Source organism: Mytilus californianus, unplaced genomic scaffold (assembly GCF_021869535.1).
Source record: "Mytilus californianus isolate M0D057914Y unplaced genomic scaffold, xbMytCali1.0.p SCAF_4, whole genome shotgun sequence".
NCBI lineage: Eukaryota > Metazoa > Mollusca > Bivalvia > Mytilida > Mytilidae > Mytilus > Mytilus californianus.
Genome location: NW_026262690.1, coordinates 87,931,222 through 87,949,530, shown reverse-complemented (window position 1 = coordinate 87,949,530; position 18,309 = coordinate 87,931,222). Strand labels below are relative to the sequence as shown.

General features: G+C 33.6%; 1 protein-coding gene and 1 long non-coding RNA gene across 2 annotated transcripts; one reads left to right on the top strand and one right to left on the bottom strand.

Moving 5' to 3' along the window:
* The first annotated feature begins 1,071 nt into the window (after nt 1–1,071).
* On the top strand, nt 1,072–2,875 carry LOC127737128 (uncharacterized). Its single transcript, XM_052247662.1, has 3 exons — nt 1,072–1,164; nt 1,520–1,793; nt 2,454–2,875. The coding sequence occupies exons 1-3, from the start codon at nt 1,072–1,074 to the stop codon at nt 2,873–2,875; spliced, it is 789 nt and encodes a 262-aa protein (XP_052103622.1).
* Nucleotides 2,876–9,239: 6,364 nt separating this feature from the next.
* On the bottom strand, nt 9,240–13,539 carry LOC127737020 (uncharacterized). Its single transcript, XR_007999266.1, has 4 exons — nt 13,389–13,539; nt 12,350–12,519; nt 11,483–11,577; nt 9,240–9,452 (listed from the first exon to the last, which is right to left on the bottom strand). It is a non-coding gene; the product is annotated as an uncharacterized LOC127737020 (long non-coding RNA).
* Between the last annotated feature and the right edge of the window lie 4,770 nt (nt 13,540–18,309).

Genomic DNA, 18,309 nt, shown 5'->3' with positions numbered 1-18,309 from the left:
ATGCCGCTGGGGCAAAGAGGGCAGTCTGGAAAATGGAATTAAGTATGTCAGTAATGATACGATAAAGAGAGAAATATATTAAGTCTCTACCCCATGCTTACACTTCTAACTTCGAACCAAAATCATTTAACATTAAAAAAAAATATCGTTAAAGACGCAATGTTATCTAACCATATGAAAACAATTTTTTTCTTCTTCATAGTTGGATAAACAGATGAATTGTCCATTTAATATTGTCAGCATTTTTTTTTTAGTTTTTTAAATTTAGGTGGCTGCGGTTTGGGGGGGGGGGGGTGGAGAGGGTAACACGAATGATACCCTAGAGGCCTACAATGGTAGACAAGAGTCGTATACAATATGTGTCGCTCAAATTCGCGAATAGATTTTTATTCGATCATCAAACCAGAGCGTAAAATTTAAACGGTTTAACCAAAGATTTGTATATTACTATACAAATCTTTGGTTTAACTGATTCTGTTCTTACAATCTATTGGGAATAATTTCATGTACCATCTTCTTTTGTTCGTTTAAAATTTTAGAATATTTTTTAATCATAATGTATAAAATATCTGATTTTCCTCATTTGAATATTTATTTAATTTATTTCAACAGAAAGAGAAAATAAGGAAGAGAAGAAACCAGAAAAAGATGAGGATAAGGAAGAAATGAAGCCAGAAATGGGTGTGGATATCTCAACAGAGCAAAGAAGGGGTAATGTTGTTTTGATATTTTTGCCGAGTTATCACTATACTACGTTTCTTGTTTGTGTATCTTTTATGAAAGTTTATCAGATTTTCTTCACTGAGAATAACAGTTCTGAACGAAAATAAGGAGATATGGTATCCTATTTTGTCAGATGAAAGTTTATATTTTTGATTCTTAAGTCAGTTGATGTAAATGATGCATGGGATTAAAAAATCTAAAAGAAAATCAAGTTATGGATTTTTATTTTTTTTTATTTCTAGAATTGATAATAACAAAGATTCACGAGCAGAGAATTGGAGAGAACCCATTGAAGAATGCAGTCGGACATGTAAATAAGGTACAATAGCGAAAAAAGGGGAAATTAGTATGGGGTATATGTTAACGCTAATAAGAATAAGAATCCAATGTTTACATAGTATCAGTGGAACAGTGCTTTCATTGCTGTTCTTCATATTCACAGTGAGATGAAGGCTCTCTAGAATGTGCCAATATACTCACATCTGACTGCAAGATCAATGTGTAATTAACAATTCTCAGTGTGTGTTTTTCATTTAATTTCATCTCAGTGTGTCTTTTTAAAATCTCAGAGTGTAATTTTCAATTCTCAGTGCGTGGGTTTTTTGTTCTCCGAGGCAGTGTGTAAATTTTTTCGAAATGGTTTAAACATAGTTTTTACGAGAACGACTTGTCATAATAATTAGCTCTTCGTTTTTAACCTAATTTGAAATATATCTTAAGGGAGTTGTCAACAATTTTCGCAACGTTTTCACTATCAGTTATACATGTATTTAAAGATGCTGTATAATTATTATAGGATCCAGTCCAGAATTCTGTACTTAAAGGATCAATTGATGACACAGAAACGAACAAGGACGAAAAGAAGAAGAGAAGAGAAATGATGAAAGAGGAAAAAATAACAGAGAAAAAAGCTAAAGAAGAGGAAAAGATTGTTCAAACAAAATACAAAGCAATCGACAAGAGTACAAAAAAATACACAGAGGATGTCAAGTCAACATGGAAGAAGGAAGAAAAGAGGAGAAAACAGATGAAAAAGATAGAGAAAAAAGCACAAAAGATGTTGGAAAAGGGTATTTATTTCATCTTCAGTTTTATCCTGATTGGTCCTGATTCAACGAATTAAGATGGACACCGTTGACCGGGCGAATAGACTAGTATATTCTGTTCAACAAACACGTCCCAATGATTACAAAAAAAATCAATTAGAGAAATGTATAGATTTTTTAATACAATCATCATATTTCAAATTTTCAAACTAGAATATTCTAAATTATAAATGTTTATAGGTATTTGATAAAATTTACAATTAGTATGAAGTACTAAGAACTTCACACAAGATGTTACATGTATAAGGTCAACACTAAGGTCTATATCTTGTAATTTTCTATAACATCTGTAACTGTACTATCTCTTGTCTATAATTGGGATTTCCACTGTAATACATGTTCTGACGTTATTCATGATATAATTCATAGACATTGATTGATTTATTTGGAGTTCCTTTTACGTATAAAATCATTGAAAAAAAATTGACATATTTGAATTTTGAACCATTACTTAATATTTTAAATAAAAAGAGAATAAGACGCTTAGACCAAATGCATAAATACGCGCATTTCTGATGAATGCGTGCCAAAAATTGTATGCAAAAAAAAAAAAACCAACATTATATTGAGTTTAAAAACTTTTAGGAAAATATTAAATTTTAACATCTGTATTTATGCTTACAGAAATGAAGAAGATCGAGAAAGAAAGAGTAAAAGACGAAAAGAAGAAACAAGTCCAAGCTATTGATGTTGTTCAGGAAAAACAAAATGGTTTCAAAATAGTCAAAACAAATGAAGAGACAGAGAGTGACGAAGACGAAAAGAAGAAAAAGGATCAAACTATCGATGTTGATGGAGAAACACAAAATTATGTAACGAAAAACAAAACAAAAAAAGAGGAAGAGAGAATCGCAGAACAGAGAATCAGCTGTGATAGCATTGAAAAGAATGAAGGGAACGAAAATCCCCCAAAAGACGCAAAAGACATTCAGCCAATGAGTACCAACAATGCCGGAAAGAAAACCACATTTGCTGCAAGAATCAGTGGGTTCTTTCGATCCTTATCGTGTATCAAAGGACAGAAGAAAAGCAAAGAAGTGTGTTGATGAACTGTTGTTATTCTTTCTTATTTTTTTATGGTTCTATTTTCTTAATAAAAAGCCAAAATCATAGTTATTTAGCCTTGAAGAACCTGGTTTTTATTTTATTGACTTTAATTTAACTTCAATCTAGCATTTTGTAACTGCGAGTATACTCCTATTTCGGTACTTTGTGTCTTTTTTTCTTTCTGCTGGATTTTGTGTGAGCTTCATGCTGTTCTTGCCCATCTTAAGAGTCAAAATCCCTTTCCAAACTAAGTTGGGTGTTGATTAACATGTTTTATTCATCAAATGTTATCTTATTACTGTTTTTAATCTTATTTTCTAAATGAGAAGCCAAGATCAAGAGTTTATTACTAGAAGTAATTTGGCTATGGACTAGCATTTTGTAACAATTAGTTCTATTAGTAAGGCATCAGTCCTGACAAGTGATTTTTAAAAAATTTTCTAAACTATACGATTTCTAAAAAATATACTTTATTCAGTGAAAAGTGGATTATCCTGATGAAAACATATGTATGTATCGGTCAAGAACATTGCTTATATCTTTTTACTGTGCATTGTGTTGTGACCTTTAAGGAATTTGGTCTAGACGTCAGATAAGTAGTCTCTGTTTAAGCCTTTCGTAGCATGTCAAGATTCGGGGCAATTTAGAGTAATTCATATATGACTGGCTGTGATTTCATGTGAAATATTAACCAGCGACGAGATTCGTCTTTTCTGATACACATATGAGCTGTTGTCAGCTTAAACTTGGTTTTTGAGATCTCAACCGTCGACATTTTAAATAAAAGACCGTACAATAAAAAAATCAGTACAGTAAAGCCCATAACTCTTGTAATTTGGTATCATAGTTAAAACTAAAAACAAAAACAACAGTACAATCAATACAAACAATAAAAACAATATAATCAATACAATCACGAAAAAATATCGTTAAATAGAATGCTCATACTTAATAAAAACAAACTGAAAGTCCTTGTTTGGCCGATATGATGATACCGATTTTTACATTTGATACAGGCCGGAGGCTCTGGACTTCTTTTTTGGTGGTGGTGGGGGGGGGGGGGGGTGTCTTCACTTCTGTATTCCTTAATTGTATTTTCTTTATATTTCAGCACACGATTTATTCAATTGTCACTATTATTTGTTTTTCTTCCTTTATTCTGCCGTGACATTTTGTCCATTAGTCTCTATTCTGTAAACTCTATCCAGACCATCATACAGCAACGACATAAGTAATACAGGAAGACACGATCATTAACTAATTTTAAATGCAGACAAATATCAATTTAAGTTCTTTTCAATCTGCATATGAAAAAGATGTGGTATGATTGCCAATGAGACAACTCTTCACAAGAGACCAAATGAAATTGAAATTAACAACTATAATTCACCGTACGGCCTTTAACAATGAGCAAAGCCCATAAATAGTCAGCTATAAAAGGCCCCGAAATGACAAATGTAAAACAATTCAAACGAGAAAACTAACAGCCTTATTTATGTACAAACTAATGAACAAAAAACAAATATGTAACACACCAACAAACGACAACCACTGAATTACAGGCTCCTGACTTGGGACAGGCACATACAGAATGTGGCAGGGTAAAACATGTTTGTGGGCGCCAAACCCTCCCCCTAAACCTGTCGTAGTCAAGTTGGTATACGTCGGTGAAACGAAAGGAAGGATAAACAAACGTATGTGAGGCCATATATCAGATATCAACCACAATGCAAGCGACAGTCTTTACGAGCATTTTAATCAGTCTGATCATTCAATCGTTTCTATGAAAGTTCGCATTATCGAAAAAATATACCACAGGACTAACAATCCTCATCTTGCAACGCCTCTCCGTAGACAAAAAGAGGACTACTGGATTCGACAATTGGGAACTGCGACACCATATGGTTGCAATGACAAAATTGATGGTATATGTATTATATCTAGTCCTTCCTGTAGCTCGGTGATTGTGATAAATATTTCCAACTCTACTCCTCGACGTAAACGCAGTCATGGTCATCGTCATTATACATAACCAATTCTCCATGATGTCTCTATTAATGACTTGCTGCCATTTATACAAAAGCCGTTAGATATTCATCACATTCGCACGAAACTTTATTCATTACCCCTTTCAAAACTTCATTCTCTGTTCAAATTATGTTTGGAAACCACTGTTTCAAACCCTCATTCAAACCAATACAAACTTACAGCTATCATTTCGGACATTGCAAGTCACAGACCTTTCAAACCAGTTCGCATTGGAAAAGATGAAAAAGAGCAAAGTTCTTTTCTTAAACTTTCCTTTGCCAACAAAGGTCTCGATGACGTCAACTTAGGCAATATCATTCATCATAAATTAGTTCAATCGAAAATACTCCCTATTTTAAAGATCATTCTGTACCAATCATTTCTTATACCTATACTAAAACAATTGCTAAAACTAAAATTTTCAATTACAAACAAGTTTTGCAGGATTGACGACTTCAAGTCTAAACCTCCTGATTGCGCCTGTGCTAGTTCCCAATTCACATATAATCCGGTTGGCAACGTTATTACCGGTGACCTCAACATTGTCAATAACACTTCCCTGCGAAACGTGTTATCCAAAGGTCCGAAATATCGTGAGCCTAAATTCATTAATTGGAAACACAACTTCAAAATACTGATGGATTCAGTCGAGGATTATGCTAGGCAATGGGTTAAACGCGAGAAAGAAGACGTAGATATTTTTTTCCGAATGGATTAAGGCTGTGAGGTCGCTGTTACAAATCAGAATTAAGAAACTGAATGGGTCTATCAATACCCATGCTACGTCAATCTTTTAAGACTCAAATGTTGCAAAACACTTGTCCTACCTCCATGACAAATATGTTGTTGTCATTGCAGATAAAACCCCAAACAACATGTTTATGTGTGTAAATCTCATTACATAAACTGCTTGATAAAAGAATTAGGTATTGACAATTCACTTGGAAACTCAACATATACCCCCACTACACTTACTAAAGAGGAAATCCTGGATAATCATAGGTCTGTTCTATGTTCTTTTGGAATTTCAACCAAAGATGAAGAACTGGATCTTCCATCACTGTATTGGATACCTAAACTACATAAGTGTCCTTACAAACAACGGTATATTGCTGGTTCTTCCAAGTGCTCCACGAAACCTCTTTCTAAATTATTAACATCAATTTTATCAGCTATCAAAGCGGGGCTTCAAAATTGTTGTGAAACTGTCTATTCTAGAGGTGGCGTGAATCAGATGTGGATACTTAAAAATTCCAAAGATCTTTTAGAGTACATACAATCTAAGACTCTTTCATCTTGCAATAGTATTAAAACATTTGATTTTTCTACACTTTACACAAGTATTCCCAATTCCAAACTAAAAGAAAAATTGAAAGAGTTGGTATTGCTTTGTTTCATAATTTAAAAAAAGAATGTCCAACGTAGATACAAGTATATTGTCTTAGCGAGGGATAAATCCTACTTTGTAAAAAATCACTCTGATTCAAACAAAAAATTCTCTGAAACTGACATTATCAAGATGCTTGATTTCTTGATTGACAACATATTTGTTACGTTTTGAGGACGTGTTTTTCAACAAATTATCGGCATTCCCATGGAAGCCAATTGTGCCCCTCTTCTTGCCGATTTGCTCCTTTATTCTTATGAGGCTGACTTCATACAGGAACTTCTTAGGAAGAGAGAAAAGAAGTAAGCAATATTCTTTAACTTTACTTTCCGCTATATAGATGATGTTCTCTCACTAAATAATTCAAAATTTGATGACCTATTCCATCGAACTAGAGATAAAGGATACATTAGATACAGTTAAGTCTGCCTCATATCTTGACTTACACCTAGAAATTGACAATGAGGGTCGGTTGAAAACAAAACTTTACGACAAAAGAGATGATTTCAGCTTCCCAATTGTGAACTTTCCATTTCTATGTAACAACATTCCAGCAGCGCCTGCATACGGAGTATATATCTCCCATTTGATACGATATTCCAGGGCTTGTGTTTCCTATCATGATTTCCTTGATAGAGGATTGCTGCTCACAAGGAAGCTATTAAACCAAGAGTTCCAAATGGTGAAGTTGAAATCATCCCTTTGTAAATTTTACGGACGCCATCACGAGTTGGTTGACCGTTACGGAATATCCGTTTCACGGATGGTATCGGATATGTTCCTTATGTCGTAACTACAATCCCGTTCCCTTTTCACGAATGTGACCTACCGAATTTGACAATTTACCGGGTTTGTAATAACATGAGCAACACGACGAGTGCCACATGTGGAGCAGGATCTGCCTTCCCTTCCGAAACACCCGAGATCACCCCCAGTTTTTGTTGGGGTTCGTGTTGCTTCGTCTTTAGTTTTCTATGTTGTGTCTTGTGTACTATTATTTGTCTGTTTGTCTTTTTCTTTTTTAGCCATGGCGTTGTCTGTTTATTTTAGATCTATGAGTTTGAATGCCCCTCTGGTATCTTTCGCCCCTCTTTTTTTTTTTTGACTCCAGGCCTTGCGGTCATAAAACTTTCGAGCACTCAGAAATCAACCAATAAAAATACTAGATTTGGTGTTCCGAGTACTGAGTAAAGTTGTATGACCGATAACTACTCAAACGACACCGTACTTTGACCTATAATGGTTTACTCTTAAAAATTGTGACTTGGATGGAGAGTTGTCTCATTGGCACTCATACCACAGCTTCTTATATCTATACACACACACACAAAATCGGCTTACCACTTCTTCTAATGCCAATTTATAATTACATTATTTACTTATAAATTACTAAAACTTAACAGGTTGTCCACTTCGCATAGTCAGCACTACAAATCCGGTATAGATGGACATATAAAAAGCAACAACAAAAATAAGTTAAAGCAAGATCAGTCCTCTCAAAAGCACTATTTATTTGGAATTCGAAACAATCCAGTTAAAAGGCTAAGAATTATTGATAAATTATAGGTTCTATAACAAGTATTTAGTAACCAGAACAATGAAGCATCAGTTTTCTGATCATTGAAAACAGAGTTAAGCATTTGCGATTGGGACTTGTATACAAATCTACAATGACAAATGCCAGGAATATCTGAAAGACAACTTTTGTAAAGTCAATGACAACATACAAGATTGAAACAACATTGAGAACGGGTTAATCGGACGCTTCCTGCAACACTATCTGATTGTTGTCGCGATTAAATAAATAAGTATTTTTCGAAACATATTTTACTCTCGAAATTTTTAATTCAATTTTATTGAAAAATAGAGTGAAAAGAATCTGATTTTTATCTGACCTCTAGATTAAAAAAATGTCAATTGTTTGAGAAAAGGTTTCACTCAAATGAATTGAAATTCTACACTCGGCCACAGTTTTGGGTTAACTGACATTTTGGCCCCCTTTTTGCAATATTAAATTGTATAAATGTATGTCAAATTATTGATTTCATTTTAAAAGGTATACACCATGCGCTGAATAATATTTTGATATTTTGAATATAGTTGTCAAATTATCGAATATTATTTGATTTTGAGAAAGACATCCTTGAGAGAGTATACAATGTACTACAAAAAGAAAAAAAACAGGTGTTGATCCAGACTATAAAAGAAAATGAGAATGGAAATGGGGAATGTGTCAAAGAGACAACAACCCGACCAAAGAGCAGAAACAGCCGAAGGTATAGATATGTGTGTCTGTTAAAAGGGTGCTTGTATTATCATAGTGGATTTTATGTGATTGAAAACAATCGTTCCAGAGAAAGGGATGGTTCCATTCCCCGGAACCTCGTCTTATTTCGCCGGTGCAATTTTTTTTTTATTTCTTTATACAGTGTTTCAGAGTAAATGAACTTTAACATTCTGTATGTATGTGCCTGTCCCAAGTCAGGAGCCAGTAATTCAGTGGTTGTCGTTTGTTTATGTGTTACGTATTTGTTTTTCGTTCATTTTTTGTACATAAATTAGGCCGTTAGTTTTCTCGTTTGAATTGTTTTACATTGTCATTTCGGGGCCTTTTATTGCTGACTGTGCAGTATGAGCTTTGCTCATTGTTGAAGGCCGTACGGTGACCTATAGTTGTTAATTTCTGTGTCATTTGGTCTCTTGTGGAGAGTTGTCTCATTGGCATTCATACCACATCTTCTTTTTTATATTTAACCCCGGTTATCTCTTCGCTTTATGTTTTTTTTTCTTCACTTTATTGCTTTAACGCGTTGATTCCAAAACTCTAATAAATAAAACATCATACATGCATCTATTTGATAAAAATATGAGGTACTACACCCCGAAAATGCGACGTGGACACACAATGCAACCATTGTTTTTTTATGTATTTGTAAGAAATTAAATCATTTATTAATTAATAAGTAACCTTTATTGGAAGCATCAAGTATTCGATTACAGTATAAATACATGACAGATGATGTAAGAGAAAAAAATAATTAAATGTCATATTTGACTTGAACTTAAAGAATATGTGATTGTCCAATGGTTTACGTCCTCACACGAATGACAGGGTTGTTTGTCATCTGTTCCATTAAGATTTTCGATACATTCTGGTAGTACTGAAAATAAAAATAATAAAAAAAGACATAAGAAAGTCTGAAAAGGCATACGTTTAAACATAAACTAGTTTGTTTACAGTGAAGTACGCGTGTAAACAAAATAAATGTGTCTCTCACCTGTATATGTAACTATCTCCAACAATGACCGCTGTTAAGTAAAAATTAAAAAAAATAATTTTAGTACTCAATTAAGAGTTAACTGACAATTTTAGTCACGTTAACATATTTGTAGAAATTACCCTGCTGATATAATTTTGTTTTTCCTTTTTAAAGTTTCTATTTATTTTTTACAGATATCAGATAATTGGCAAAAGAAAACAATATCATTAAAGGGCAATAACTCCAATAACGAGTTCACTGAAGATTTCTGTCATGTTGACTTATTTGCAGTTATTGTTTTGCTGGTCGCTTTTTAGTTTAAAGTTTCTGTCTGTCTGTCATATTTCGAAATAATAATTTTAATGATAATAACTCCGACAATAAGTCATCTGATAGTGTTGATGTCAACAGACAGAAGTTTGATGTCGATAGTCAGGAGATAGATATCATCATGCTGAACATTTTTGCTTTTCTTTATCTTTCGCGGTTTTCAAGATACTTAACAAAATTGATGTATACCTTGTATTTTCTATCTTAAGCTATTTCGGTCATATTTGTAGGCAGGCGGGGTTCTTGGACAATTTTTTTTTAGTTAAACTAAATAACTAATCCATGAGTGTGGCCAATTTTTTTTAGCTTTGTCCCAGTAGTTTCAGAGGACTACGTCTAACGACGGACGCCAGGTGATGAAAAAAAGGTCATGCTGGCCCAGGGCCAGGTAAGCTGAACATAAAATATATTTTTGCATTCTATACAATTAGTCATCTGGATTTTTCCTTGTTTTGTTCTACATTGTCTTTTTGACAGACAATTAACAGATAAGTTGGCATTAAACTTTTGAAATCAACCGCTTAATTGGGATAATTTGATTTTAAAAGATAAATATAAGAAGATGTAGTATGAATGCCAATGAGACATTTTTCCATCCATGTCACAATTTGTAAAAGTAAACCATAATAGGTCAAAGTACGATCTTAAACGCAGAGCCTTGGCGCACACCGAACAGCGACATATAAAGGGCTTCAAAAATGACTAGTGTAACACCATTCAAACGGGAAAACAAACGGTCTAATCTATATAATAAACGAGAAACGAGAAACACTTATGAACCACATCAACAAACGACAACTACAGAACATCAGGTTCCTGACTTAGGACAAGTGCAACCAAACGTTTTAATAGGTACCAACCTTCATCCTTACTTGAAACAATAGTGTAACATCAACATAGAAAGACACACTATAAAATATTAATTGAAATGGCTTAATTCAATCAAAAGACATATTAACACAAGTGAACATACACTGAACGAATCAATTTGATCTATGACACAATGTAAATACAAAATCAATAAAAAAGGGATGAGATGTTTAATAATTTCAGAAAGTCAACCATAACATTGATAGAAATGTCGCAAAATAGAATAATGCACACAGATAAATGAAAATAATTTTGAAGTCAGGTATACAGTATAAATGGAGAACCGAGGGAAACATATCAGCTTTAAGAGGAAACGAAACAACAGAAACACTCAACTGCAACAAAAGCAAACGCCAACATTGAAACGGACTATTTGATAACTGCCTTATTCCTAACTTGGCACAGGACATTTTAAGAAAAAAATGGTGGGTTGAACCATCTCATTCAAATAGATGTTAAGCGTGAAAAAGTATTAACAAACATACCGACCTCCAAGGTAAATCTAAAAAAGGGCGCAGTCCCTTAAAACCGAACAAAAGCAAACGCTCGACTATCTTAACCAACGGAACGGAAAGAAAACAACTATCACATTCCTGACTTGATACAGGTATTTTCGTTTAAAATTTATACAAAATGATGGGTTATGCCTGCAGCCTTTATAACTACTAAACCTCTACTTGTATGTAAACGGCTGAGAAATGTTGCCTCAATTTCTTATTCATCATACTTACCTGTTCGTTTGTGAAGTAGTATCTAAGACTTGGTATTGGGAACAGTGGTACATAGTCTTTCCGATACATGTACTTGTAGAATTGTACTAAATGTCCTTTAAAATTAAAGTAAAACACTGAAGCAATTTAAATTGTATCATGGAAAAATAGGTAGGTTCATGTTTTTCAAATACTCTTATTATAACTATGTATTTTTATATTACACATTAAATTCATATTCTCTATATAAACTGTGTTAATTTCCATGGCAAATAAGAACAGGACAAACAGTACTGTCACCTGGCTCGCTACATGCGAGAGGTCGAGGATTTTGACGTTCACAGGCTTGAAAATTAGTATGTGCTTCATAATTGCCAAGCACGTAATTTAGACTGGTCGACTTGGGCAAGGTGGCCTTTTACCCGTTAACATTCACTTTGTGAAGTAACACGTTTATATTCCGACCAAATGTGTCGGTTCTGTGCAAAAATTGTTATTCTGTCATATGCATACCAACTTAAAATGTTCTCTGAATATGCATGTACTTTTTGCCACTGAACGTTAAATAGTCATGCATTCAACCACCACTCCATCCTTAGAAGGAATAAAAAAAAACACTAATGCATAGCCCCATTGATTTCTAAATTTAAATTCTGCATTTTGAAGCATTCATGGCAATTTATTTCTGAAGTTCAAATAAAAAGACAATCATTTCATGTCAAAACTATAATACTTTATCCTGTCTTGTGCTGAAAAGTTCAACCTAATTTTAATTTCACATTGTAGCACGCTGGTTCCCGGAAGTTTGGTAAATTTTTTGATCTGACAACAGGGCAGATATGCCCTCATTTAATAATTGTAATCTGACATAGTTTAAAGATACTTGACCTCTCTGCCCGACACCATCTACCGCAGTTTCAGTATCGACAGACATATAATCGTAGATCACTGGTTCCAGGAAGGTTTATAAATACTTGATGCTGGTGTAAAGGGATCATACGATCTCTTTTGTATGTATACGGAATTCTGATAGTTATCCACCCTTACAAAACAGTCAACTGAAATCAAAAATGTAGTTAGATATGCAAAAGATATTTTCATTGGGTAATATCAAAACCGGATATGCTATTGCAGCCATATTCTAAATTTTCAATTGATAGAAGAGGATCTTTAACTTTAAGACTTTTTTATAGCCTTTTTCTACAATATTTTATTACAATGGCTCTCAATTATTTCCAATGCTCTTCAACAAGACGGGTGCTATGGATTAATAATAGTGTCAAGCCCTTTTAATCAATTATTAGTATATAACAGTACCAAAGAACAATCCAAATCTCACCTTATAATTCTTCTTTGAATTATGATAGGATGATTCTCCGTTAAGATAGAGAACAAAAACTCCTTTCCAAATATGCATCTATCCTACTTTTTTTCTCTTCGTGATTTGTACTCTTATTTATTACGCGCACGTTAAGAAAGTGTACAATTACACTTAAATTAGGGAAAATGTATACAGCTGTAGACGTATTATTCAACGGTGAAAAGCTAATAAAAAAAACAAAATTTATCAACAGACACAGTTTATCAATTAAATGAATCTCCCTTTCATACATGTCCGTATCCTTTTTCTAGTGGCAGTCCAAATTTCCCGGCTTTCACCCCCGCCTTCCCAATTTGCAGAACCTACCTTCTTCTTTTCTGTAACTTCCTCCTGCTAATGAGGAGCACATCCTGTATGGATTTACCATTAAATTATTATTTGATAATCTGTTCTTGTCCAGAAATGATTGCTACTGGATTTTAAGCATGCAACAATCAATAATCAATCATTGATAAGTCAATCAACGACCAGTCATAAATAAGTTTTTGTGTTTCATTATATTACATTTAAACGAGTAAAATTATACTTGTATCTATTTTGACTTACCATGAAGAAGAATAGTAGAGGCAAACAACAGAATTTTGGTTACCGCCATGTGAAACATGCCTATTGCCAGTAAAGTTTTGGCAAACAAGGTTGAAATCTATGTATACGAGTTATTAAAACACGAAGTTTTAACGATTTTTCATACAAGGAGTGTCTTTGTTGACCTTTCCTTCTAATTATATCATTGCAATTTAATGGTAAAATTTTACTACATTATAACAGCAATTTTCTATTTCCATGTTGTTATTTTACACGTTTTATATGTACTCAATCACTATAAAAATAATCGCTGATATTCTCATTTGAACCTTAAAATAACAAAATTCTCATTGACATCATTCCACATTTTCCATTTTTTGAATAAAGCATAGTATTACCTTTATGTTATAAATAATATATTGATAGGGACTGACGGTTCTCCCCTTGTAGAAGATTTGTTCCTGTTTTGTTATTAATCGTAGTTTATTGATAATAATAAGGATCGAACTAAACGACTAAGTGTTTTCGGTGATCATAGTGATGTTCCATACTACCTGTTGATGCAATGTACATTTTAGTAACTTGTTCCATTACTTAAACAAAGGCAAATATATTATACATGTACAAGTAAAAAGGGTTTGATTCTAAGACAACCCTCCCCCTTACCCCCTCCCCCCCCCCCCCCCCCCCCCCCAAAAAAAAGAAAAAAAAGAAAACTACATTAAAGATGGCGTCATCATATTAACAACAAGTATTTGTCGGATGTACTGACTCAGTCCCTGACTATTTGTATGGACGTACTACAAGGAATTTCAATATGATGCAACTGACAACAACATATCAAAAATTATGTATACACTATATATTCTCAGTTATCATTATACGACACATACAACATAGCAGGGAGGACGTTACCACTGTTTCGGATTCTTCAAATCAGTACTAATATTCGGTAAAAGAGTGTGCTAAATAAGGCTTTTGAATGTTATAAATGCATTGTCACATGCACTACAATGAAATTCCAATGCTAGTCAGTAAATTGAATAAATTAAGACAAACAAAATTATACAAACAAAAAAAGTAGGAAAATGAAGACGAACACAACTATGATGATGATTGTTGGTAGCTTTATATCATACAAAACAAATAAATAACGAACTGAATTAACTTTCAAATTGTACAAAATTACAAGCAAGAAATCCTTTATCTGTTAAAAGTAGATCATTTATAAATACAAAATTACATGACAAAGAACACGATTACACCCTTTAAATTGGTGGAACTGTACACAGTACAGACAGTTTTTTACGAAGAGGAAGAGACAAAATATGTACAAAACTTTTATATCAGTACTTACTCCATTTTCCTGATGGGGATTATATCTATTAAGTGATTACAAATATGTTTAAATGCTACAAACATATCTCGGAAGTCGATTAGAAAGTAACACATAAAGTTAACAACCCTTAACCAAGGGAATCACTTAACTCCAAAAGGAGCGAGACTGGATGTGTTGACAGAGTAAACGTCTCGTGCTATGCATCCATCGTTCACCATTCAAATTAATACTCATTCCGAACCGGAAATGGACACAATCGGTAAAATTACAGATCAGACGACTATATTGCTATCTAAAGATCTAAAGACCGCGAAAACGTGTCGCTAGTGAGTTGAGACACCGACACACCATATCGGTTAACCAAATCGTAATGGTGACCGTAAAAAATATGAAGTGACTATTTCAGTCGTTCTTCCTCGGAGCTCTGTTGGAGCAGTTCAGTTCTTACTCTATGTTCCTGATGCAGATGATATTAATTTACAAATATTTTTAAATGATACAACTAAATCTCGTAAATCGATTAGAAAGAGACTAGTACATTAAGGTAACAGACCTGAACCGATCGAATCATCTGAACTCCGAAAGGTGCGAGACCGGGTGTGTGAGTTATTGAGTGACAGAACATAATCAATATATCTGATATTGAAATTAAAAAAGTTTGTAAAATGTTTATTCTTTCTATCTTTGAGAAGGTTCTGTACGAATTCTACTTCATATGAGTTTAAGAACAAACGGCCAATAGAGGTGCATAATAATTTTCGTGTTGAATACAGACTGTCTGCTAAAATATGAAGCCAATAAACTCAACAAGTATATTGTTGAGTCCAGAACTTTGATGATATCATCTTCGGTGTATTTGTTTTTAGAATCAGTGTGGTTCTTCACAAAGTAAGATTTTTCATGACCTAAAACAAGACATTCTTGCATTTACGTTTCCCATTTCTACATCGTCGATCTTTTAATTGAGCAGGATGAAAAGTTGTGTAAAGCGTAGAAAAATCGCATATTTTCGTATGAATACAAATTTGAAAAATTGTAATTGCAAATTTTGAAGTAGATTTTAAGAATTTTTGAGAATCCACATCTGATTGACACCGCTTGTTGAATATAATACAACATCACAATATTTCTGAGGGCCACCTTTTACTATAGAAAGAATGGTATTAAGAACTTTAGAAAGATGTCTAGTGGAACAACTTGACGACAAGGCTATATATCGTTTATCTATATTAGGATTTTTGTATAAAGTTTGGGTATACAATATTAAGATTTGAGATTTTCATAGTTCTTATTTTATGTCAATACCAAAGGAGAGAAGGACGGATTAGTGATTTTCTAAAATCTCCTCATTCGTGAATGATGTAGGGGTATATGTGGGATTTCAAGTTTTGCTGTGAATTCTAAGTTCTTTAGTGAGACGTTCCATAATAGTTTTTGCATATAAAACAATCTTGTTCGAGGCTTTGATTGCTGGAACAACAACATATTTGTTGTAAAGTAGGGATAGAGCATACACAACCTCGGGCTTCTTGAAATGGTCAGACTTTCAATGCGCTTCCGAATATATGACCAAATGGCTTTCATCCTTTCATATAATGTACAGTTGTGGTTCATCTGGCTCGCGCTTAAAACATTTTCTGGCATAGTCCGCAGCTGCATCCATCAGTACCCTGAATTTCTTCTTCCAATTGATGGGCTTGGGAATTAGATATGTTTGGCTTTTAGCTTACAACTGTATAATATAATTGGTGTAATATATATTGTCAGGAATCGGATTGGCTATTGTGATTAAAATTACATTGATCGAACACTGTGATCAGTTTACATATATGTATTACCTTATAATCGTAGTGAAATAGTTTATCTTTGGAACATGACTTTGTGTTGGTAAGATATCTGGTCAGATTATATGCACAGAAAAGAGGCTACATAAAAAAATTAGGAACGAAAACAGTATACGTAAATAAAGTCTCTTTGATTGTGAGTATGATTATGATTTATTCCTTGTACTTTTTTAACTGCTAACTTGTCGTCCCCATTTTTATGTCGTCCCCATTTGTCAATACTACTCATCAATTGATTATATGAGTTAAGATTTAAACATATTGTTACAGCAGTTAAAAGGTTCCACAATAGTGCTACACGTGAGTCTGTTTTGTGGACTCAAATAATAGCAAATATCATACAATACAATATACTATTTATCTATGTCAATGTTTACTTGCAGCAATTTTTCATCGAGAAAGCTTAAGAAATAAGCAGGGGCGGAATTAGGCGGTCCCGAGCCCCCTTATGGAGCTACATATAAAATAAATGCATAGAAATTTTAAATGTCCCATCCCTAACGTTGCCTTTTTTTGATGCCCCCTCTTGCAAAATCATGGATCCGCATCTGTTAAGGATAGGCTTGTGTCTTTTTTTCACTTTCTCTCTTTCTCTTTTCTTGACATGTTTCATAAAAGACAAATATGTAGACCCTCTTTATTTATGTGGTGTACATTTGGGAGCCAAGAAGTTTAAATTTCGTTAGACTGAAACATCTTATATACCACGAATGTGTTAATGATATCACACCTCTTAGTCCCCATCGTTTTAAGAAGATGACAGAACAAATATTTTCGTCCGTTCTTTTTTTCCCCCCTGTGGTTAAGATCCCGCGACTCTTTCCATGCAATCTCTTACGATCGAATTTATCGGAAGTTACATGTATATGGAAAAAAGTAAAATAACAAAAATACCGAACTCCATGGAAAACTCAATACGGAAAGTCTCTTATATCAAATGGCAAAATGAAATGATCACGACTTCTCGTAAGGTATTTTGTAACGATATGTGCAGGTCTATGAAACAACAAGTCTTACAGAATGAGCTGCCACCAGTCACTGGCATTAGCTTTCATTTCACGCAAAATTTCTTTGGTTAAATTTTGTGAAAAGGTCCAGATTTAAGCAACTACAAATCAAATAGAAATGATGTTTTGTCAGTTGAAACCTTGACCTTCATTTACAAGCGTTAGGCTGTCGTTTACAACGGATCTGTTTATTTATTTTGACTTGGTTTCTTCGTGTTAAAATGATATCATCAGATAAATAAGTTGCAAATTAAATATATTTGAATTCCATGAAGGTATCTTTTTTTTTGCATTCCTTTGACTTTGTCGATACGATACCGCTGCTGATTGACTGGTAATCCCGAAGGGTATTAATATAAGCTCAGTAGTCTGTGCTTCGGAATTTTCATGATCTATAACATACTTTCTTAAAATTCTTCATGCGTAGTTGATCTTAGACGGATTTAGCTTTTCTTTTTTTTTTCTCCCTTTTGGTCGTATTTTCCTCGAATGTGAAATACCGATTTAGATTAAGGAGTTTTAATATCCCTTTAGTATCTTTCGCCTCTCCTCTTGTATAGACGCATTGGTGCATCATTGGTTTTCGCGTTTAATCGGCTTTAACGTTCCGGATTAAGGGTATACGATACAGTTTTGATTCCACGGTGAATTTTTGACGAAAGTTTGCATACAAGCTATTTTTCACCTAGTCAATTCAGATATGTAATAAAAATTATCTTCATGTGCTACTTTTAGAGATAAATGAGGTCGAT

Excerpts from the sequence above, each read along its gene's own strand:
- LOC127737128 (XM_052247662.1), top strand. The coding sequence starts at position 1,072 with ATGGGGTATATGTTAACGCTAATAAGAATAAGAATCCAATGTTTACAT. Across the intron at positions 1,165-1,519 it reads TGCTGTTCTTCATATTCACA|GATCCAGTCCAGAATTCTGT; the intron begins GTGAGATGAAGG and ends TAATTATTATAG. Across the intron at positions 1,794-2,453 it reads ACAAAAGATGTTGGAAAAGG|AAATGAAGAAGATCGAGAAA; the intron begins GTATTTATTTCA and ends TTATGCTTACAG.